Source organism: Lissotriton helveticus, chromosome 12 (assembly GCF_964261635.1).
Source record: "Lissotriton helveticus chromosome 12, aLisHel1.1, whole genome shotgun sequence".
Taxonomy (NCBI): Eukaryota; Metazoa; Chordata; class Amphibia; order Caudata; family Salamandridae; genus Lissotriton; species Lissotriton helveticus.
In genome coordinates, this window is record NC_136073.1 from 756557110 (window position 1) to 756579828 (window position 22719).

General features: G+C 45.5%; 1 protein-coding gene across 2 annotated transcripts in view; it reads right to left on the reverse strand.

Moving 5' to 3' along the window:
- The window catches only part of NAXE (NAD(P)HX epimerase), a 119538-nt gene extending 98412 nt beyond the window's left edge, over nt 1-21126 (reverse strand). For both annotated transcript variants that reach the window (XM_078668398.1, XM_078668397.1), the window contains exon 1: nt 20785-21126. In XM_078668398.1, the coding sequence (XP_078524524.1) occupies nt 20785-21035 (251 nt within the window). In that variant the 5' untranslated portion in view covers nt 21036-21126. The remainder of the gene's footprint in view (nt 1-20784) is intronic.
- Nucleotides 21127-22719: the final 1593 nt, after the last annotated feature.

Sequence of the window (22719 nt, forward strand, 5' to 3'; positions counted from 1 at the left end):
CCATATACTAGGGACTGACAAGGCTACTCCAGTATCGAATCTGGGGTGCACCTACGTACATAACACAACAGTTTAAGGAGAAAGCAGATAGACAGGGGTTCTGATTAGCAGGATCCCAGTCAGACTAGTCAAAAACAGCATCACATCAAGCAAAAAGTGGGGGTAACCATCAGAAGCAGATCCTACTTTCTAACAACTGTATTCTGGTAGTTTCTGGTGTTTTTCAGTGATTAGGGAAATGCCTTTAATAGAAGTCAAGCTAATTTCCACTGTTTTAGTTGCTTTCATATATTTTTGCACATTCCCTATCTTGCACTGGATATCTGGGAAACCATACTGAAATTGTAATCCTCACTGGCATCATTAAGGGCATCCTACATACTGCAGAACACCTCACAAGGACATGAAGAAATATGACCACATAATAGCAGTGTGATGGAACTCCACAGGTCCTCCTTGCCGGCCGGCACCATCTTCCCTGCTGCATCATCTGTAAAGCTATCACAATGTATTAAACAGTCCACAAACAAGCTACCTTTCCCATCGCTCATTGACTTTATGCTTGTCATTAACTCTGTAAAGGGCTCTGCTGCTTTTGACTAGGTTTGCAATATACGACTGACACCCCTGCTTTCTTGGATGACAAGCTTGCCATCTCCAGTGGCTCTCCACACACCCGCAGCAAGAACACCTTCAGACAAAAGAAGAATTGCTAAAAAGAGAAAAAAAACAAGAAAAAAGGCATTTCCTATCTATTCCCCAAGGATCTGGAATATTATTCCCATATCCATCTGGACAGCCTGAAATCAGCTCCAATTTAGGAAACAACAAATAACCAACTTAAATTTTTGATTTTTTTAAAATCATGTTGCAGTCACGATCCACAAATCATTTACTCCTTCTATCACATGCTAACTGGGTCTTTGACCCTGTACAGTGCTTAGGAGCCTTTTGGCTTGGTTTTCGCTCTGTAAAATTTGCACACACAATATGTATCTAATGCACTAATCCGAAAACAAATTGTTAACATTTATTTGAACTTATAAGTGTTGGAGAGACCTAGGCCAAACCTTTCCATCCGGTGTGACTAATAAAATGTATTTCCCTTTGATTGAAATTTAGAATATATATGCTTATTTTATTAGTGTTAATATTTATGTTTTTGTTTTACAGAAATCCGCCCCAAGGTTGCTTCTTGCAAAGTCACTCAACAATAGGTAGTTGATGGCACCTTCTATGATATAATTTTCTGTTATTTCGTGTTGATTGCAAGTTAGGGGGGCCTCCGACATTACCTTCCTGCCCAGGTCCCCAAAGGCCTAGGACCGGCCACATGCCTTCTTAGCTCATTGTGCTATATTAGAAAGATTACAATTTATATGAACTATAGTATCTCTATGTTAAAAGCAGTAGCCTACTTACCCATCTAAATAAAATAAAAATCTGTCATCTGCGTGTTACAGGATGCTTTGCAGGTGGCATATTAACCCTCTGTACTACTTTGATTCAAAACTGGGACCAGACAAAACACAGATCTCTCCGACAAATATGTTAACTTATAGTTATCTTTCCTTTATTACGATTCCTTGAGATTTACTGGGCATACAAAGATCTCTGCAGCAGGTGCCTTAACCCCATAAGATATTTTAAAATACAGAATTTGCAACCAATTAAGCAGAACAGATTTACTGCCATGTATCTCCTTGTTGTAAATTTCTTTGAGGCGGAGTTTTAAAAAATAAATGTAGAAGTTGAGGCCCAGATTATGCGTCTGTGTTGCGTCACTTTTTTGGCACAACCAGACATAAAATCTCATTTGTTAAATATTGTAATGCACTCACATTAACTCACATTAGACCTGTTGTACATATATGCGAGGTGTTAAGATCTGATGTCACTTCTTGTGATTTCACTTCCTGTGAGGTCATGGGTTGTGATACCATTTTCTGGACTGCTACGTGCAATGTCATGCACCATAATGTCACTAACATACTGCCCAACTTGGTTAGTCCTACCACTTCTTTTTTAGGTCTCGCTCGAGACCTATTGCAGTTGAGTCGGCTCTCAACGGAGACAGGCCTGGGCACGAGCGCCGAGTGCATCTCGTGGACGCCCCCCAGCCGTGCACATCTCTTACTCCACATTCACAGCAGCAGCCTCTCACAATCACGCGCGCACCCACAGCCACTCACGGAAGCACACACACACAAACACATACACACACACACACGCACACACACACGCACACACACCCCTCCCCCGTACTTACTTGACGATAGTTAGATCTTACCTATTCAGGACTGCAATGGAAGTCCAAAGTGCAATCCCTGAGTGTAGCTTCTCGTTTTTTGTAGCCCCATGCATCCAGAGTAGACTCCCTCTAGTTTCCTAGGGAACTCCGGGGTGAAATCTGGAGCTGCTTAGTGGTTTCGGTCGAGCTAGCTCTGGCGATTCGTGTTGGGGTGGGGTGTAAAAAAAGGCGTCAGGAGCTGGCCGCGCGCCGACAAGCGCTGTGAGCGCGTACGGCGCAGCGTCAGCTTCCCTCGCGTTAGCACAGGACCTGTGCACGAGCCAGCCGACAAGCGCTGTGAACGCATGCGGCGGCGTGCGCTTGTTAAAAAGTGGTATAAAACTGAAGCACACTGCCCATCTGATCAAGCTCCGAGTTTGAAAGTCCAGCTGCGTGGTGGCCAGGCTCCTTACAGCTCCCTTCTTCCTCTTTGAAACCGAAGTCCCGGAGGCGGCTAAAGCGAGCGAGCAGCCGCCGCACATTCCGCGCGTTCCCCTGCCGTGACGTCACGGGGTTCGTTGTGCGCGCTAGGGCCCGGGACACAAAGTATTGCTTGCGCTTCCTGTGGACAGCGCTGTGCAGCGGAGCTTGGAGTCTCTCCTGGTGCTTCCGAGGACTGGACATTTAAACCCGGCAGAAGGCTTTCTCCGCCGCAAGAGCAGGGTTTGTTTAGGAGGTGGAATGTGAGGGGAGCTTCATTCAAACACGTAAGCTCCGCTTTATTCGCACCAGGGGCCTCTTTTTCAGTGTGGTATGACGCTGTGCTTGTTGTTTGAGAAACACCCTGCGCTGCCGGGTCTGTAGGGTCCACCTGTCTCTTTGTTTGGGAGTCAGACTAGTGTCCCCTCGCTGGGCAGATCTGTGAACTGCTCCTGCAGCAGGGGATATACATCTACCCTTTCTGACTGGTGTCTGGACAACTGAGCACCTCACTCTGCTCCAGAAGTGTCCTTCTGTTGTGTCCCGGTGTTTCGCTTAGTTCTTGGCATTGCCAACGAGCACGGCCGTTTTTATATCACATTTTATTCCAAGTGCCACCAGTGCCTACGTAACGTTTGTTCTTGTGCTTGAGTGTCCTCCTTATATTGCAGTATTATACCTCTATGTTTATTTTGTTCGCCTTTGTAACTGGCACACATCACTTTTTCCTCCTGTAATGCACCGTTTGCTACCTCGTGTATTTTGTTGGCTCACGATTGTCATTTTTGCTTCATTTAATGTAAATTTTGCTTTTGTATTTTGCTCACTTGTAATGTTCTCATGTATCAGTTATGTTCCTATTGTAAAGCGCTCTGACACCTTCGGGTAAAGTCCGCGCTATATAAAAACGCATCAATAAATAAAGACAATGTATGTGCACTGCCAATGCAGATACTTAGCAGGAGCAGTAGTGACGCATCTTAACGTTTTGTTCTGTACTTTCTTCTTTTTCGGACTCTTCCCAAAACAACCCCGAGAGAATAGGGCCAAAGTCTTTTAAACGTTCAGAGTTTTATTTGGCACGTATTAAAATGTTGTTTTACCATCACCTTTAAATGCACAGTACTGAATGAGAAATGTCATGCTCTTGTGTTAACCAGAGGGAGTGTAAAATGCAGATTGGACTCGTCAACCGAGGGGACGCTTGAGTTGTGGAAATCTGCTTTTCTCATTTGCCTGTTGGTCTTGTGTTTGCAGCAGGTTGGCTCAGCGTGTGTACCTGCACGCGTGCGTATTTAATGTCATCATGGCAAATAGTCAGTTTTTCCTGCGCACTGCAACCGTCCTCCTATGCCCAGTTGCATTGCAGCGACAGAAGACGCTTTAATGTTTTTATTCTGTCACGGTATTAGCACGTGCTCTGCTGTAAACATCCCGCCATACCTTCCTGTCAGAGGACGGGTACATGGCCCAGTTGGATGCCAGATTGTTGTGTGTGAGTAAATTTAGACAGCACGTTCCAACCAGACGTCGGTTGTTCGAAAATATGTCCACTTGTCTAGCAAAAGGACCTATGTAACCATATTTAAAAAATGTATTCTGTGGATGAATACAAACATAAAATGTTTTGGATTTTTTAAATGCCAGAGTAATGTTTAGATCTTCAACAAAACAACCTCACCCAATGAATGATACTTTTGCTTTTCTTTCCAGTATAAAATATCCAAAAGTACATTCGACTTAAAAAATAAGTTTTGGAATAAAGTTATGGTCATTTTGACATGACCCCAAAGTATTTGAGGCATTGATTTATGTATTTATTCTGATTAATCAAGTAAGCTGTGACGTAGCGGTACAAACCCAGCCGTGAAACTAGAGGCTTCTCTTGAGTTAGGCCTTATCCCATCTGCTTTAGACAGTTATTGTTGCTTGTGTTAGGTTTGATTGTTACTTAGGAGGCAGAGGGAGATTGTTGGGAACACACTACCTACCTGTTGACATCCACTCCAGCATTACATTCATAACCGCAAGAAAGCACGTGAACAGGGACACGTTATGACTTGTACCATCCACTTTTTTCCAGGGAGGAAGGTGCTTGAGTCATTTTATGCCAAGGCGCTGTTCTAAACACGCATTTGATTGATTGAGCTGCTTGTTGTCAAAACTTATACAATTTGTATTTTGTTGGAATATGGAGGTGGCATTCTCCTTGACTGTGTGAGTCTTGCACATTCTAAGCAGGTCTCACATGGCTACTTGGAAGACATTTTTTAAAGGCTGTTTTATTTTGAGTTTTTGCCATGTTTTGACACCGATTGCCCTACAGTGAATTGGTCTTCTGTTTTCTTAAGTATCTATTTTCACAACAACTAAAATCACAGCAGATAAGCAGACGTGTATTTTTGACATCCTCAGGGGGTTTTGATTAGGTGTTTGCTGAAACTGGAGAGGGGGGTTCCAGTACTTCTATCCAAGCCTTCAGGATTCAGTATCCCCAGATTTGCACCAGCGTAGCTTAGTCACTAAAATTGGAGGGAGGAGTAAGTGTCATATTTTCCTGCTGTCATGCTGGCATATATTAAAACATATTATATAAGAAGCAGAGAATGGGGGGGGGGGCTTCTACTTAATAGATAATGTATTTATTGCCCCATGCTACGCTGCTGCAGATTTGCCATGGGTAGTCTTCTCCCTGTGTACATTTTTTATTTTTTTTGTTTATTTATATAGCACACTGTTATCTCTTGTGTGGCCTTGAAGTGTTGCTAGCTCACCTTTGGTACCTTATGGGAGCATCCAACAGGAAGAGAGTAGGTTGGGTTTGTCTATTGTTTTAGTCAGAATTGGGAGATTACAGTAGTGTTGTAGAAGGAACATTCAGTGTGGCGTGGCAGTTGCCTCTAACAGAAATGGTGTATAGTGGCATAACTGTGTGAAGAAGTGGGTATGTGTTGGTGCTTTGTGTGAGGAGGACCACAGAAGTATTCCGAGAAGTACACATTACTTAACAAGAAGTCTTCATTTGCTTCACTGAAGGCTTGTCACAAGTAGTGACTCTGGGCCCTACATTACTAATAACGGGGCTGACCTAAGGATGGCTAACAGGACAGAGAATGGATGAAGACTAAAAGCAAGGAAGCAGCCAATCACGGATAATATTTGCGTAAATCCAGGTCTGGAGAGAGTGTATACACCCAGTTGTAGAAGGAGACAAGTAAGTTTGCAGTAGGGACATAGAGCCCCCTCAGCTATTCACAGTTCTCTATACACACTGTACCTTGGTGTGGAATAAGTCCGTACACTGGATGTGCCAGGTGCACAAGACAGATGAGCAAGTGGCACTACGTAGGTCGAACTTGGGTGTAGATTAGGACAGTAGTTCAGCACCAGGCCAGAGAGCTGGTGGCAAATCCAGACAGTATACAGATTATTACAGTATACCCTGGTGCTCAGTTGCAGTTCATTGTTAGAAATATCAAAAGCATTGGCATGCTTCCACGCTCTGCATGTGGGACCAATGCAGATTACACAATACCCATCGTAATGCAGTAGCTTTAAAGGCCATTTACTGGCTAAGGACACTGTTTATGGAAAGGTGTCTCCGGCAGACCTGCTACTGCATAGATGGTTTACGTTTACGCCAGCAAAGACTTGGTTGCTGGCCAGAGGACTCACTTAACTCCCAAGGAGTGGGGTTACTATACCATGTCGACATTCTTCATGATGGATTTATGATTTATACACACAAGATCCACACTTAACAAAAGAATTCTGGAATACACTAAATCTTGGACACAGTAATCTCTGTTGCCCTATACTATGCAAATATCACTGGAGTATTAAAACCCATTCCGGGTCGCAAATACAACCAGAACTGAGGATCCATCCAAAGAGATTAGAGCCCTGAAGAAGTCGCTGCGCACCACAATTAAGTGCGACGTAACACGTGTTGGCTAAGGATCTCTAGATTAAACTGAAGTGACTGTTTCAACAGTGTTGTTTATTATTATCAATGATACATAATATAAACTGTCAGCTTGTTCAAGTGACTGTTATTTTGGTTTATCAGTGGTTATCCACACATTGGGGAAGAGGGTGGCTCTCCCCACCCTTATGCACTGCAATCATAATTGTACACTAGTATATACTCACTGCGTATATCCCAGGAGCACATTACCCTACACAGTCCACCACCAACCAAGAAGTCCCACTGCCCATTATACAGATTTATGAGCTGCTTGAAAGGCAAACTTCAGTGGACTGGAGGTCAAAGAGACACCACTAGTAAATGTCACCTTATACTTGAAATCAAAAAGGTAAAGTCGTTGAGCCACTATTGTATTGTAATTGCATTTATATAGCACCTACTATCCCTGACGAGGTGTCTCCTACCGATCTCTGAGACCCAGTGACCATCTTCTGGATATTCAAAGCCTCAACACCATCTTGCTGTCTTTTGGGAAAGATGTAAACATGCACCTGTGTTGCTATTCTGCTGAAAGCTGGCAGTAATCCAAAGGGTTGTTTCATTGGTGTTGGTGATGTTTGCATGGGTAGGTAGCCCTAATAAAAGTTTGGTAATTTAAAATAGGCAATCAGAGTGATAGGCAGCAGAATGAGCAACATGCTTGAAAGTGAAGCGGAAGTGTGAAGTTTCTTTCGTTGATGGGTTGGCGCTGCTCCCACCCTCACTCGATTTGAATTATTAAACAAGTTGTTTACACATTACATACAGCTTCAGGGTGAAGCTGCTCTCTTAGCAAAACTGTTTCTTCTCTATATCATTTTTGTTTTCATTTCTGTGAAATATTTTTGGGGTGAGGAATATATTGCGTATAATTGAATCAAGCACGTTCAGTGTTCAGACAGTTAAGCCTGTCCAAGTCGTGTCATTGTACCAACAGCCAGTGCCAATTCTCATTTATTGCCTGACTTAGGGTCTTTTGGCTCATAGAGCATATATATTGTTAAGGAAACTAAAGAATCAGCAAAATAATGAAAACATTGGTTATTGACAAAACGAATAAACTGAATAACCAAGGATATTAAAAACAAAACGTGCCAACTCTTAAATTCTTTGGAACATGGGTGAGTGTCTCTAAGCAAAAGGCAATGGTTCCTACAAATCCTTTTTTAAATGATATTGTGATTATTTGGTCTGCAATGTATACTTATCTGGCCTGCATGCATAGTTGAAATGTGAGGGAAAAAATGGGCGTTCAAGATTAACATATGACTTAGTACATTTCAGCAACAATTGTGGGTGAGACACAGAATGCCCCCTGGAGAAAGTTTAAGGTGCAAAGGTTTCATCAGTATTAACTTGTAAATGTCAACTATGGTTCATAGATCATAGTTATCTGTGGGACAGTTAAAGTAATGTAAGGGACTGCATTGCTACCATTATTTGAGGTCTGGAAAGTAGTTTAATAGAGGCCGTTACACATGAGTTTTCTCAGTGCGATTGGATTAATGGAATAGCCTCTAAGCAGAGCTAAATTAGTGTAGGTGAAGAGAGTTCAGCTAGTGCATGAAAGGCTGCTCCTATTAGTCTCTTTGAGCCTTGAATAGCCCTTGTCCTTTAGGAGACGCTTATAATCCAATTCCACATGCCATGCATGATAGCTCAGAAAAGCTCTGTGCCCAAACACTTGCCGAAACATAATATTGTCCACTCAGCTGCAGTGCACAGCTGAGTTCCTCTACGTTACCTGTCTTAGCTGGCTTGTGAACCAGTGTTTATCATGAGACGAAGCCTTGCTGTTCAGGTATTTTTGAGTTCTCACCCAAGTATGTAAAATGCCATCAAAAATATGAATGCACCAAGTTTTATTTATCCAATCACAGGGCTAGGTTGATCTTTTACCTCTGCCCCTTTTTAGGGCTCGCCTGCTGATGCGCTTGCGCATAGCTGGCGAAGCTCTATAGTGGCTTATCCAGAGTTTAACCACTGGCGATTCCATGCAGTGCATGTGCGCTTTTTAGGTCATTGCGCAAGCGCAAGCCCTAAAAAGCGCGTGCACAATGCCACCAGCCGCCTGCCTCGCATTACCACATCAAAGGCAGCCCAGCCTCCCTCCCACAAGCTTCTCAGCGTGCGCTCTGCATTTCTCCTCCCAGCGCATTTCTCATACCCTAATTATTCACGGCCGGTCGTACTTTCAGTTTCACGGCCGCCAGGCCGTGTCTCCTTTTATGCTCTCTGATGCTTGTTCTTTTTTTTTAACTTGTTATTAAATTCCAATCTGCGCCTGTAAACACTTTGCGGAAGAAATAATAACATTACTTGGATAATCTGATATAAACAAAGTAAAAAAAAGAACAGAAATAGCTCTTGAGTTAAAAAAAAAAAAGAACAGGTTTGATTTATTCCAGTCTGTGAGAAAGAAATCCTGTCCTCTTGAAACTGAAAAATCTCGGATCAAGGGCTCAGCCGAACAAGAATGAATCCGTGATTTGCGGCAAATAATGTCTTTTGTTGAGGTTTCATTCAGTAATTCATGCTGGTTTGAATCGTCTTGAATGTGTCAAACAGGAAGTGCGTTGCACTTGGCGCATGTGAGCCTGGCTTGCCCTTACCGTGGCGTGTGCTGGAAAGCTTGTGCAGCTGCGATTCGATTCAGTTCTATAGGAAGCGTTGCGTGCTGGTTTCCTTTTTTGTCTGTTGGAGTGCTAAAGGTCATATTTTTTAATACGTGGATGGGCGTTTTGTTTTTAATATATGCAATCAGGGCAGTTAGTCTCCAAATTGTCGCTTTAGTTTTGAATCGCCTTGGATGTCTTTGTGTGGACTTCACTTGTCCCCTGACTTTCGGATTTTTTCCTCAATAGCTACAGAAATTGCAAATTGTTTTCGACCAAGACCCTTTCGCCAACTGCTTGATTGCTCTCAACGTGATAAAATGTCTTGCTCAATCACACCCTGTTGTTGTCAGGATTTTAAGAGGAAAAACGATGTTCTTTGATTACTTCCCATCTCTATGTTGAAGTACAGGGACATTTCTCCTCTGCAGCCGCGCACCTGGGTTCAGTCACCATTTTCGTACTCTAACATTTATAGTGCGGACACTTATACAGCCCAGGATGGTGGTAATGCTTACAAGACTCCACACCGACACCCCTTAAAGGCACCTTACGTGCTGCAACATGTCTCATCTAGGGACTAGGGCAGAACCTCCCCCCCCCCCCCGCCCCCCCCTATACTGATGGAACTACATGAACTCGCCTTGCCAGCCCACACAATATTCAAAACCAGCTGCATCATTTATAAAATCATCATGACTATCACCCGTTAACTCGTGGAAAAGCTCACCGTCTCTGGTGGCTCTCGGTACACCCGTAGCCAGGCCACTATCCCTCTCTCACTTTCCTTCACTTCCCTCTCACTCTCTCCTCTCTCCTCTCTCCCTCTCTCCTCTCTCACCCTCTCCCTCTCTCCTCTCTCCCCCTCTCTCTCCTCTCTCCCTCTCTTTACCTTCCTCCTGCTCTCCTTTTTCTCCCTCTCCCCATCTCCCCCTCTGCCTGCTCTCCTCTCTCTCTCCTCCCCTCTCTCCCCCCCTCCCCTCTCTCCCCTCTGTCCTTCGCTCTCGTCCTCCCCCTCTCTTCTTACCCTCCCTCTCTCTCTCCCTCTACCCTCTCTCCCTTTCCCTCTTTCCCTTTCCCTCACTTACCTCTCCCCTCTCTCTCCTCTCTCCCCCTCTCTCTCCCCCTCTCTCCCCTCCTCTCTACCTCTCTTTACCCTCTCCTTTTTCTCCCTCTCCCCATCTCCCACTCAGCGCCACCACAGCATCACTCAGCACCACCCCAGCATCACTCAGCACCACCACAGCATCACTCAGCACCACCACAGCATCACTCAGCACCACCACAGCACCACTCAGCACCACTCAGCACCACTCAGCACCACTCAGCACCACCACAGCACCACCACAGCATCACTCAGCAACACCACAGCATCACTCAGCACCACCCCAGCATCACTCAGCACCACCCCAGCATCACTCAGCACCACCCCAGCATCACTCAGCACCACCCCAGCATCACTCAGCACCACCCCAGCATCACTCAGCACCACCCCAGCATCACTCAGCACCACTCACCATCACCACATCATCACTCCGCATCACCCCAGCATCACTCAGCACCACCACTCAGCATCACCACATCATCACATCATCACTCAGCGCTACCCCAGCATCACTCAGCACCACCACGTTATCACTCAGCACCACCACGTTATCACTCAGCGCAACCACAGCATCACTCAGCGCAACCACAGCATCACTCAGCGCAACCACAGCATCACTCAGCGCAACCACAGCATCACTCAGCGCAACCACAGCATCACTCAGCGCAACCACAGCATCACTCAGCGCAACCACAGCATCACTCAGCGCAACCACAGCATCACTCAGCGCAACCACAGCATCACTCAGCGCAAGCACAGCATCACTCAGCGCAAGCACAGCATCACTCAGCGCAAGCACAGCATCACTCAGCGCAAGCACAGCATCACTCAGCGCAAGCACAGCATCACTCAGCGCAAGCACAGCATCACTCAGCGCAAGCACAGCATCACTCAGCGCAAGCACAGCATCACTCAGCGCAAGCACAGCATCACTCAGCGCAAGCACAGCATCACTCAGCGCAAGCACAGCATCACTCAGCGCAAGCACAGCATCACTCAGCGCAAGCACAGCATCACTCAGCGCAAGCACAGCATCACTCAGCGCAAGCACAGCATCACTCAGCGCAAGCACAGCATCACTCAGCGCAAGCACAGCATCACTCAGCGCAAGCACAGCATCACTCAGCGCAAGCACAGCATCACTCAGCGCAAGCACAGCATCACTCAGCGCAAGCACAGCATCACTCAGCGCAACCACAGCATCACTCAGCGCAACCACAGCATCACTCAGCGCAACAACAGCACCACCACAGCTTCACTGGTTCAAATATGTTCTTTCAATTTTTCAAGCTGTTTTCAAGCTTTCACACTTTATTACAAATCACAAAAAGATGTTAATATTTCACTTCTGTTCTATGATTTTCGTCACAATAAAAAACACTGAACATAATCTTCACAAAAGTTATTTACAAACATTTATGCTATTATTAATTATTTAAAAAAATTAAAAGCATTGTTATTTGTAATATCAATACATCTAAGTCACGTAAATATAAAACATGTTGCATTACAAATGCTATAGGTGTCACATTTGCGAAAGTTATAACTATTGCCATTGTAAATGATGAAGCTATTAATTTAACTATTTGAAAAAATAACACATAAATAAAAAAACATTTATAAGACCAATAGCTCAAACTTTCCTAATGCGAGCCCTATTGCATTTCCAATGCTTGTTCCGTGGAAGTGGCCCGTTTCCACAACGCTGCACTGTGCGTCCGAGGGACCAGAGAGTCTGCAGCCAAACGCCCTCACCAGATCTGACACCAGAACACCTCCTGGTACCGGAAACACACAAATCACCAGGTCCCGAGCCAGGTGGAATACAAAGAAATAGGAATAAACAAAGTTTTAGGACTTTCCATCATTAACACACTATCTAAGTCGCTCTCTATGTGCGCAGGTGCTAACGCGTCTTTAGCCCTTGAGCTCACGCAGGGAGCCCCCATAGTAGAGCTGCCACCACCTTAGTGCCACAGGAGGGCACACCCGACATGCTAGTGTTTGGACCCACTGGGGGTCCTGCGCTGTAAGGTTGAATTTTCCATGAAAAAGTCCCAGCTCTATCGCCCATCAAACTAACCAGGATCAGAAAACCTTCCTATAAGGGAAACTATAATTATGTGATTTTTTCCCCCAGCGTTTTCCACATAATTATGAATTTGGCGCATGGGCTATACAATCCATAATCTGCTGCATAATTTACAGATTTTGGGGAAAAAAATGTTTTTAACTCCAACAAGTTACTTAATTTTTTTTTTTAAAACAGCAACCCATGTTGCCTTGCAGTGGAAAGCCCTTCACAAAAGTTGATTGGTCATCTTTCAGTAGTTTATTGGTACTGAGGTGAGATCTTTGCTAAAAGTCCACATTTGTCCATAAAACACTGATAAAAATAGTGAAAATGACAACATTTTGAAGTCATTCTATCACAAAATGTGCTGTATTATACCACCTAATTTGCCTCTTCTTGCCGAATAATTTAGTCACCACGGCCGCTTAATTTGGTCATCTCCTGCTGCTTACTGCCAGTGGCGCTGCCAATAAACTAGACCCCACTCCTAAACATGGTTCCCTATGTTCATTCTTTTATAGTCCCGTTTGTATTTTAAATGTGTTTTTCATGGGTTCTCGAATGCGGGCGCACTGAAGTTGCTTCAAAGTGGAAAAAGCACTGTAAATATGATCTAAGAAATATGTGTTTTTTCTTTTATGATGCAATGCATGATGCATGATGAGGCCCAGGAAATCAAACAGGAGCTAGCTGGCATGCAGATGCTACTTAAATCAGAACTACCTACTCACTGCCAGGGACATCTCCTTGACCCCATCTTTGCCAACTGGGAGGCCCTAACCATAGACCCTCCCATTCCAGTTATATGGTCCGACCACCTCCTAATAACTTTCAGGGTGTCGGTACCAGATGATGGACTATACAAGGAACCCACCTACGTTAATAAACGCAGGAAATGGGATAAATTCTCCGCAGAGGCCTTCAATAAAATCATAACGCTAGAACCCCCCCTGGAGATAAAGATATAGAATCCGCCTGCTTAAATCTTAACAAGCTGATCGTAAAGGCGCTGGACCATACAGCACCATGGACTTATAAGGCTCCGGTCAGACGGACCAAATCTGCCCCTTGGTTCAATAGTGAACTCCGAGATCAAAAAGCAAAATGCAAAAATTACGAGAGAAAATGGAGGTTACACTACTATGAGGCAGACAGAATTGAGTACAAGAGCAGGCTCAAACTTTATCACGCACTCATTCGAAAAACCAAGAAATCTTACCTCTGTACTAGAATCAAAGACGCTGACAACTCTATGAAGGAAATGTTTCTAGTTTACAGGGAACTCTCCGATCTCACTTCACTAGTCACCCCCACGACTGGATCAGTCAAAAAGTGCGACCAAATAGCCGAATTCTTCGCTAACAAAGTGGACCAAATCTACGCTAGTTTCCCAGACAGGGCCAGAGCAGGCGGGGAACAGGTAGACAACAACCTGCACATACAGGAGGATAAATGCCTCTCAGCATTTATAGTCCCGCCCAAAGAAACACTATGCAGTATTGCTAATAGTATCAAATCTGGATCACCCAGCGATCCTGCAACCCCTAGAAGACTCTATGACAGAATCTCCATCCTGGAGCCCCGTATTAGCCACCTTCTGGCTCTCTCCTTTAATACAGGACAAGTCCCCATTGTATGGAAAAAAGCAACTGTCCTGCCACTGAGAAAAAAATCTAACATCAGCATTGACAGACTGGACAACCTCAGACCCATCTCCCTACTTCCCTACTTCGCTAAAATTGCTGAGAAAGCTGTGAATAGGCAGCTATCAACATTTGTTGAAGCTAATGGACTCCTCCACCCCTCGCAGTCGGGCTTTCGAGCCCAGCACTCTACCGAGTCAGCCCTGCTGTCCTCAACAGAAGCTCTACGAGGATATGCTGACAAGGGCCAGACGGCGGCACTAATTCTCCTTGACCTCAGTGCCGCTTTCGACACTGTAGCCCACCACACACTGCTACAGTGTCTGAAAAATGGAGGAGTGAGAGGGAAAGCTTGGGACTGGATGAAATCCTTCCTAACCGACCGAACCTTCCAGGTCGCCCAGGGGCAGTTCAAGTCTAAAGAAATAGAACTCAATCAAGGAGTGCCACAGGGCTCCAGTCTCAGCCCCACTCTCTTCAACCTATATGTAGCCCCCGTAGGAGGAATTACAGAGACATTTGGGGTTGAGATAGTGTCGTATGCGGACGACACGCAATTGACTGTAACCCTAACACAACCTGAGAAGCAAAGCGCCTCTAACTTTGCAGCTTGTATGCAGAAGGTGGCACTCTGGATGGCAGACAACTGCCTTCGTTTGAATGGCAACAAAACGGAGGTACTGATCTTAGGCAAAGCCCCATCAGTATGGACATCTGCATGGTGGCCGGAAGAGCTGGGTGATCTGCCCACACCTAGCCATTTAGTAAAGAACTTAGGGGTCTGGCTAGACACAAACCTCACGCTCGACCACCAGACCAAACAGGTAGCAGGAACCTGCTTCGGGATACTACGTGTCCTCAGGAAAACGCTTGACCTCATGCCTGTATCGGTGCGCCAGACCATAGTCCACAGCCTAATAACATCTAGACTAGACTATGGGAACATCCTGTATCTCGGAGCCAACGAAAAAAGTCTCTCCAGACTCCAACGAATACAAAACGCAGCGGCACGTCTGATCCTACAACTACCCAGGAGAGCTTCATCAAAAAAAGCTCTGAAAACCCTCCACTGGCTTCCGATCAGGGAACGGGTGACTTTTAAGGCCTTATGCATAGGTCATCGCATTCTGCATGACAAACGCCCCAATTACCTCCGCGGTCTCCTGAAATGGTATGAACCCACCCGACAACTGAGATCAAGTGGGACGGGACAGGTGTTTGTCCCGAGGGTCCAGACAGTTAAAATGGGTGGTAAATCCTTTAGAGTCCAAGCGGCTAAGAAATGGAATCAACTGCCAGTAGAACTGCGTACCGAACCTTCAGAAACTAAATTTAGGAAAGACCTGAAAACAACACTCTTCCCTAACAGCTAAAATCGTTAGAAGCGTCAGCTACGAACATCATCTATTGGCATTTACAGCGCGGGGACACACTTGCTAGTGTAACCAGGCGCTTTACAAAATACTAATAAATAAATAAATAAATAAATAAATGAAAAGGCTGCGTCTTTGCACCATATGAGCGGCTTTGGTGCATTCCTGAAAATTCTGCATCGAGCTGTCGCCCTGAGTACTTGTGACTCCCAAAGGTACCTCGAATTCTCTTCTTGAATTTTTCTCAGATAATAAGTCCTTAAAATGACTTTGTATTTAATTCAAAAGGCTTGAAAGCCATCTCCTGGGCCTGTGAATAGCAGAGGCAATTTGGTCCTTTTAAAGCTAAGCAGTGTACGTTTCCCTCCTCTCTCTCCCCCAGTTAATCTTTGATTGAGAGTCCTTATAAATCACAAAAAATATACACAAACGCTTCTTATGCAATCAGTGGGATTAGCAATGCTGACAAACGACAGCCCGTGCACGTATTGGTACAGCATGGGCTGCGGCAGCGCACACTGCCCTACCACGGGGTCTCCCCAGTCCTGCCCTGAAGTGAACTAGCTATCTCATGCTCCATTCCCATTCAAGTCCTGGCCTCTCTTCTGAAACCACAGTGGCACAAGCCAAATTGTGTAAAATCCGGTGAGGGCATAATACAAGCATTTGCAATGCAATAGGTCTCGCATTTACACAAGTTTAAGCTATTGGTATTGTAAATGACAATGCATTTTATTTATGTTTTAAAAACCAAAATATAAATAAAAGGCATGGCCGTTTACAATGCCAATAGCTCAAACTCGCGTAAATGCGAGACCTATTGCATTGCAAATGCTTGTTTTATTTTTACTTTTGCCCTGAACACAGTTGTCAAAATACTGACAAGGCAAAAGAAAATGCAGTGCTTACCGGTGATTGGGTGCATTGTGTGTTTGAGGGGTGAAGTGAAAGAGGTGTGAGGAAGGGCATTCAGGAGGAGGGAGTGAAAAAGGGTGCTGAAGAGGAAAGAGATGAAGTGTCAGATAAGCAGACGTAGGAGACATCAAAAGAACAAGCATTTCCAATGCAATAGGTCTCGCATTAGGAAAGTTTGAGCTATTGGTATTGTATTGACAAATATTTTATTTATGTGTTGGTTTTGAAAATAGCGAAATTAATAGCTTTGTCATTTACAATGCCAATAGTTTTAACTTTCGCAAATGGGACACCTATAGCATTTGTAATGCAATATGTGTTGTATTTACGTGACTTAGATGTATTGATATTATAAATAACAATGGCTTTTAATTTTTTTTAATAATAGATGGATGGATGAGTGAAAGCATGCATGGATAATTGGATAAAAGGGCGGATGATGGGTGGTTAAGTGAAAGATTGGATGGATGAATGAAAGGTAGGGAGGATGGATGAAAGGGTGGATGATGGATGAGTGAAAGGAGGGATTGAGTGAATGGGTGGATGGAATAAAGGAGTGAAAGGGTTGATGGATGGATGAGCGAAAGGATTGATGGATGAGGGAAAGGGTGGATAAAGAGATGGATTAGTGAAAGGCTGAATGGATAGGTTTGGAGATGGATTGATGGATGGATGGATAGGTTTAGATATGAAGGGTGGATAGACGGAATGGTAAACAACTGAATGATTAATGAAAGACTGAAGAGACAATACAGTGTAAAGGTTAAATGGTGGACATCAGTAGGTAAATGGTAGGATGAAAGGTTGAATGGATAGATTGATGGAAGAGACTAGAGATATCTTCTGCGGAGGGTCATGATGAGTTGCTTTCTTTGCTTGGTGCCATAAGAGCTTTGGTGTGATGTGGGGGTATTTTCAGTTTTTTCCTACTCGCGTGCTCAAAAATATATAGTATTGTGCCAAACAGTAATTAACAGTATGACATTAAGAAGGTGCAACTATTGCAAAGAAAGGAAATGTTAACAAATTATTGCATGTCTCTTTCATTTTGTGTAATGAGTTAACCTGCTTTGTTTATATAAACACATTTCTCATGTGTTTTGGTATGTGCTGCAACTAATATAGAAGTTGTTAAGTGTCATCATGTCTTGCCCTTAGCCCCGCCCCCTCACTACACCTCTAGCTCATTTTAATGAGTATCTGAACTTACTTTTTCCCATTTAAAGGCAGCACTGACAATAGTGCTTACATAAGTGAGGTATATTTCTTTGCCAATGCTTGTTTTGTTTATTTCTTTGCCGCTGTGCCATCTGAAGTTTTGTTAATAACGTGTCTCTCTTTCTGTCTGTGGCATTTTGTACAAGCTACTCTCATCAATCAGAAAGGTTGCTCCTTCGTGGTGTGGGGTTTCCTGTTTGTTCATCTGTCAGGCTCCCTCTTTCATGATAGTGTGACTCGGGGTATATCACTGTGTATTTACTCTGGTTGTAGTAGCGTGCCTCTGACGGTCGTCTACGACCCCTCCCAACCATCTGTCAGGCAGTGCGAGAGCGACCGTGGGCGTATTACTTATAATCAGTTTATCAGGTCCCAAACGTTGTTTCCTGTCCTTTCTTCGCAGTCGCTCTGTCCTGCCTCAGTCAACTGGCCCCATGGTCTGCAGACATGCTTCCTCCTCTCATGCTCAGCACACGCCGGAAGATGGCGCACCTCGCAGCAGTCTCGGCTCACATACCATCGGCTTCATTTCCTTTCACTGTGGATGTGGCCCGCACGGGGGGCGGCTCCCCGTGTCTGCCCAAACTTTGCAGACACTCCCTGCTCGGAGCTGGGGAAGGCGCGCGTGTTCTTGTGAACACTGCGGAGGCGCTGGTGCCACTTTATGGATCTGGGTAACCTGTGGGGCTGCCGAGCGCTTCAGGAAGTCCTCGAACAGCCGGTCAGTGAGTGAAGAAGCCAGTGAATTACTGTGAGAGTCAATGAGCACCTGGGGGAGGAGCCGCAAGTGACCAGCGGTGCTCAGACTGACTCGGGGGTTAGCCAGCTCAGGGTAACTCTACTTGGGGTAGGGGGTCAAGAGCCCACGCCTGCTCTGAATGTTCCACCAGTGAACACTTTGCAGGGGACAGGGGCGCATAGGTGAGCTCCAAGTGTGATCTTGTACTGCGGTTGGTGACTGGGGACTTCTCGTGTGGCAAGGGGAGTTTGCAAAGGTTTAAGGAACTCTCAGGTGCCCTAAGGAGTTTGCATGTGACGTCAGACACTCGCAGGTGATAGGGGGAGCTTGCAGGTGCCCGGCAGAGCTCTGACACTATCGGAGAGTGCGGGGCTCACCTGCGCACTGGGGAGCTCACAAGTGACCGAGCGAGCGCGCAGGTGACTGCCAGCAGCACAAAGCAGCTTAGGAGGCTGCCGCGGGGTGCGGAGGATCCTGGGGACAGCAGTTCGAGAGTGACTGCCGAAGATCACCCGGTGACGCCGAGCGATGGCCTGCTCTGTTCTGAGGATGCTCCGCGGGGGGCGGAGAAGTTGGAGCCACGGGCGTACCCGCTCCTTTCACTGCAGCAGGTAAGGGCAGAAGGGGTCAGGGGTTCCTGGAAACGAGGGCTGCCAGGGGTGAAGGTTGTATACCAGCTGCGGGGGGCACGGTGGCACAGGAAGGGCAGGCATTGAGCTTCTATACCTAGAAATAATTCTAATTGTCAAACTCACAAAAATACCCAGCGATGTCAATCTATCTAAGCGCATCTATGCTTCGCCAAGGAAAGTAAGCGCTAAATACATGCAAATACAGTATGTACATTTGAGTGGCTTTTAACCGCTGTGATACATGACACCCATCCGGGTTACTTATGTCAAAAAGAGGGGAGGACCAGGAGCCCTTAGGTCCGGCATACGAGCACCTAACAACACCTGAAGATTGTATGCAGTTCCTTGTGAAGACAAGAGTTGAAGTTACACTAACACAAACATTTCGGAAGCGGCACAGGACAGATTAACACTCGCAGTGCCCTTACACTAAAAAAAAACCAGAAGGAGGCGTGCTCGCGACAGGCTGGGGAGCAAGCGCACACGTTACAGGCAGCGACGGAGGCGTGGCGCGCACCGCCTCCCTGTGCCGTGTCGCGCGCCATGGATCTCGTCCCCTTTTGCTATTCCCACTGTGCGCACCCCGGGGGCCTGTTTCTTACGCTTGGGGCCTGCAACCGCCGCTCTCTGCGATGTTGGCGGAGGCTGGCGGGGATGCGCCCCCGGTCTGGGGAAAGCTGCCGGTTTTCCAGCCACTCTCGGTCCTTCCCTGAAGGTATGGCAGATCTCCCGATGCATGGGGCGGGGTGTGTGTCTGTGCAAGGGGGGGGAGTGGGGGGCAGCGGCGTGTGTATGCGTGTGTGTCTGTATGTGTGTGTGTGGGGTGGCTGCAGCGTGTGCCTGTGTAATCTGTGTGCAGGGGAGTGGGGGCTGGCTGTGTGCGAATGGAAATATGAGGCACGAGAGGGGCACGGCGACGTGCGCGCCCACGAGAGCAAATCTCCGGCAGGAGAAGCTCGTGACAGTCTGCTGTCCACATTCCCCCAAAAGTAACAACATAAGTTGTCTCGCTAGACAGCAAAGCTTCGCTTTGCTTTCGTCTAGGCTCGACCTAAAAAGGGTGTTCATGCCGAACATTAAGTGAACATAATAGAAGTGATTGAGACACTGAAGAAAACCACCTTTCTACAGGCCTCGGTAGCTTATCTCACTGTCTCATAATTTCAGAATGAAAACATTTTCAATACTATTTACAAAAAAATCATTGTTATTACTCATTTATCTTAAACATCTAACAGCCATTACACAGCTGATAGTTCTGGCTGGGATTAGGTGTATGTCAGTTGTGTTATTTATCTGTCCGCAATAACAGAAAGCTGAGAGGCAACAAAATAACAGTCGTATGGCAGGCACACTGTGACGATCACAGAAGTTACTTTATGAACTTAAGTAGGGACCAGGACCCTTTTATAGACCCCCACCCAAGACACACATTTTTTTTCATCCCACTTAAAGAAGCCCCGCTTCAAACCTACAGGCCTAATCCACACAAACATTTTTGAGTAAATTATGTAGTACCACTTTACATACTCGTGGATGTGTTTGTGAACTGGCCCCAAGTTGTATATTAATATTCGCATTTGGTGACTGTGATGCAAATTTACAAAGGTGTTATTGGCGTATTATTACTTCACTTTCTCATGCATGCCTTTGTGATTTGACCACTTTGTGTTCAATATGTCATTCTTTTTTTGTTGTTGTTAAAATCGAAGCCAATCTATCAAAGCAACAAATTGATCTGTCAGTTTAGGCTTTCGGTATTTGCACGACAGGCTTTTTATGCACTAAATTACCTCAGGTACTTCAAAGCACCCGCTGCTTTCTTCATGGTGGGAGTCCTTGACTTCCAACGCGCAGGCGCAGGGCAGAAGGCACCCCCGACGGCGGTTGGTACCCTTGGGCAGGAAGTTAAGGTGTCCCTGCGCCCTCCCTTTGTACTTGCAAGGTGCCCTGAGGCTCTGGCGTGTGGTATACCCTGGCGTGCGCCTCGACAAGAGGCCACCAGCACGCCGAGGCCTAGTAGCGTCCTCCCGAGCCCGTGCATTCGATCTGGGACTCCTCTACTCTGGCAACGGCAGTGCTTGAGCCGAACGCTCCGGATCACGCCAAACTGGGCCGGTGTCTTTACGTGTGTGAGACCATTAAGGCGACGGCCATTTTAGAATGGTTGTTTTTCTATTTTGAACAATGGAAAAGACGTTTGACAAAAAAAACGATAACATGTATGGTGTACAGCTCTTCACAGATTTTGTTATCGTTACGAAGGAAGTGTTAATACGTAAAAGTGCTGTATATACGTTTTATTCTTTATTCACATAATATAATTTAAATCTACTTTAACTCATAAACACAATATTTGTAGTTGTGTCTATGATTGGAACTGTGATTCGGTGTTAGTTTCTATCGTAAAACGCACTCTTCAACATGGCCGCCACTTTCATTTAGCTGACCCGATCCTTTATGCTCCTGGTGCTAACCAGCTTTGCTTAGCCTGCCAATGTGTCGGCCCTCTTGACATGGGAAATGTCTTGCAAAGTGTATTAGAATCGGAAGAGATGCATTTCGCAAAGCAATGAAATCTATTATCCGAAATATATAAATATCTGTGAAGTATTTTGAGAAACACATTACACATCCTGAAATTCTTATAAACAGAACCCACTGTGTAAATTACTGGCATTCTTCCTGAAGTGCGACAAAAAAAGGTGGTGGTTCTCCCAAGTGGGAGCGGCCCAATACTTTTAAGTAAGGAAACCTTAGGAGACATGGCATTATAATACTTTTGACTAGAATGTCTTTTAGTGGCCTTAATGTACTCTCCATATAAAGAGAAACTACCTGAATTAGCAGTGGTTTTACTTATGAGGTGTGAAGTTGCACAAACTGTTCAAAGTTCTTTGCAACTGGGTTGTCGCTTGAAAATCAGCACTTTGACCGTGATGATACTTATTTGACATATTCTCCGTTAGTCACCACTTTGTATGCAAGTTTAATTTGGCACACCTTTCCTACATGAGTGTCCAGTCGCGCATGAGAAAAAGACACGGAAGCTATGTATTTTCTTTTTTTTAAAAACAGATTCTATCGAGTTTTGCATAGCACAGTGCAAGTACAGTACGGCAGGGTAAACCTGTTTAGTAGGCCTTTGCTGCCTCCCGCTCTTACAGTTATCTATACAGCACTGGATGCAGGTGACAAGAAGCGGGCTTCTCTGCTCATGAATCTGAACCATAAGTACCTGAAAGCTCAAATATTAATAACAATTTGACAGCAATAATCTCCCACATAGTGGGACTATCTAGGCAACAGGCCTTAACAAAGCAAGCATAGCCTACCCCCCCCCAACTCATGTCCCCCTTTCCACGTCCAAATAACAACTCAGGAAGTGTACGTGAGGTGAGGTGCCTTTCCTTCCATCAAGTGATTTGGCTGTTCTGGGCACTCCAAGTGGTGTGTGGCCCTGTCTAGTACGGAGTGGCTGACCTAGTATTGGAAAATTGTCAAACCTGGAGTTCCTCAGGGCCTGCCCACTGGTCTAGTGGACATGGGGTGTGTGTTCCGTGGGGGTGTCCTCGTCGTCCTCTTCGTCCCTGCTTTTTTATTGCATCTATTAAGGCTTCCCAAGCCCTCACAAAGTGCAGGGTCCTAATTCCCATATAGGCCTCTCTGATTAAGGCACACCCCTTCCCAGATGGTCCAGTTTATGAGGGCAGCTTTCTACTTGGGCT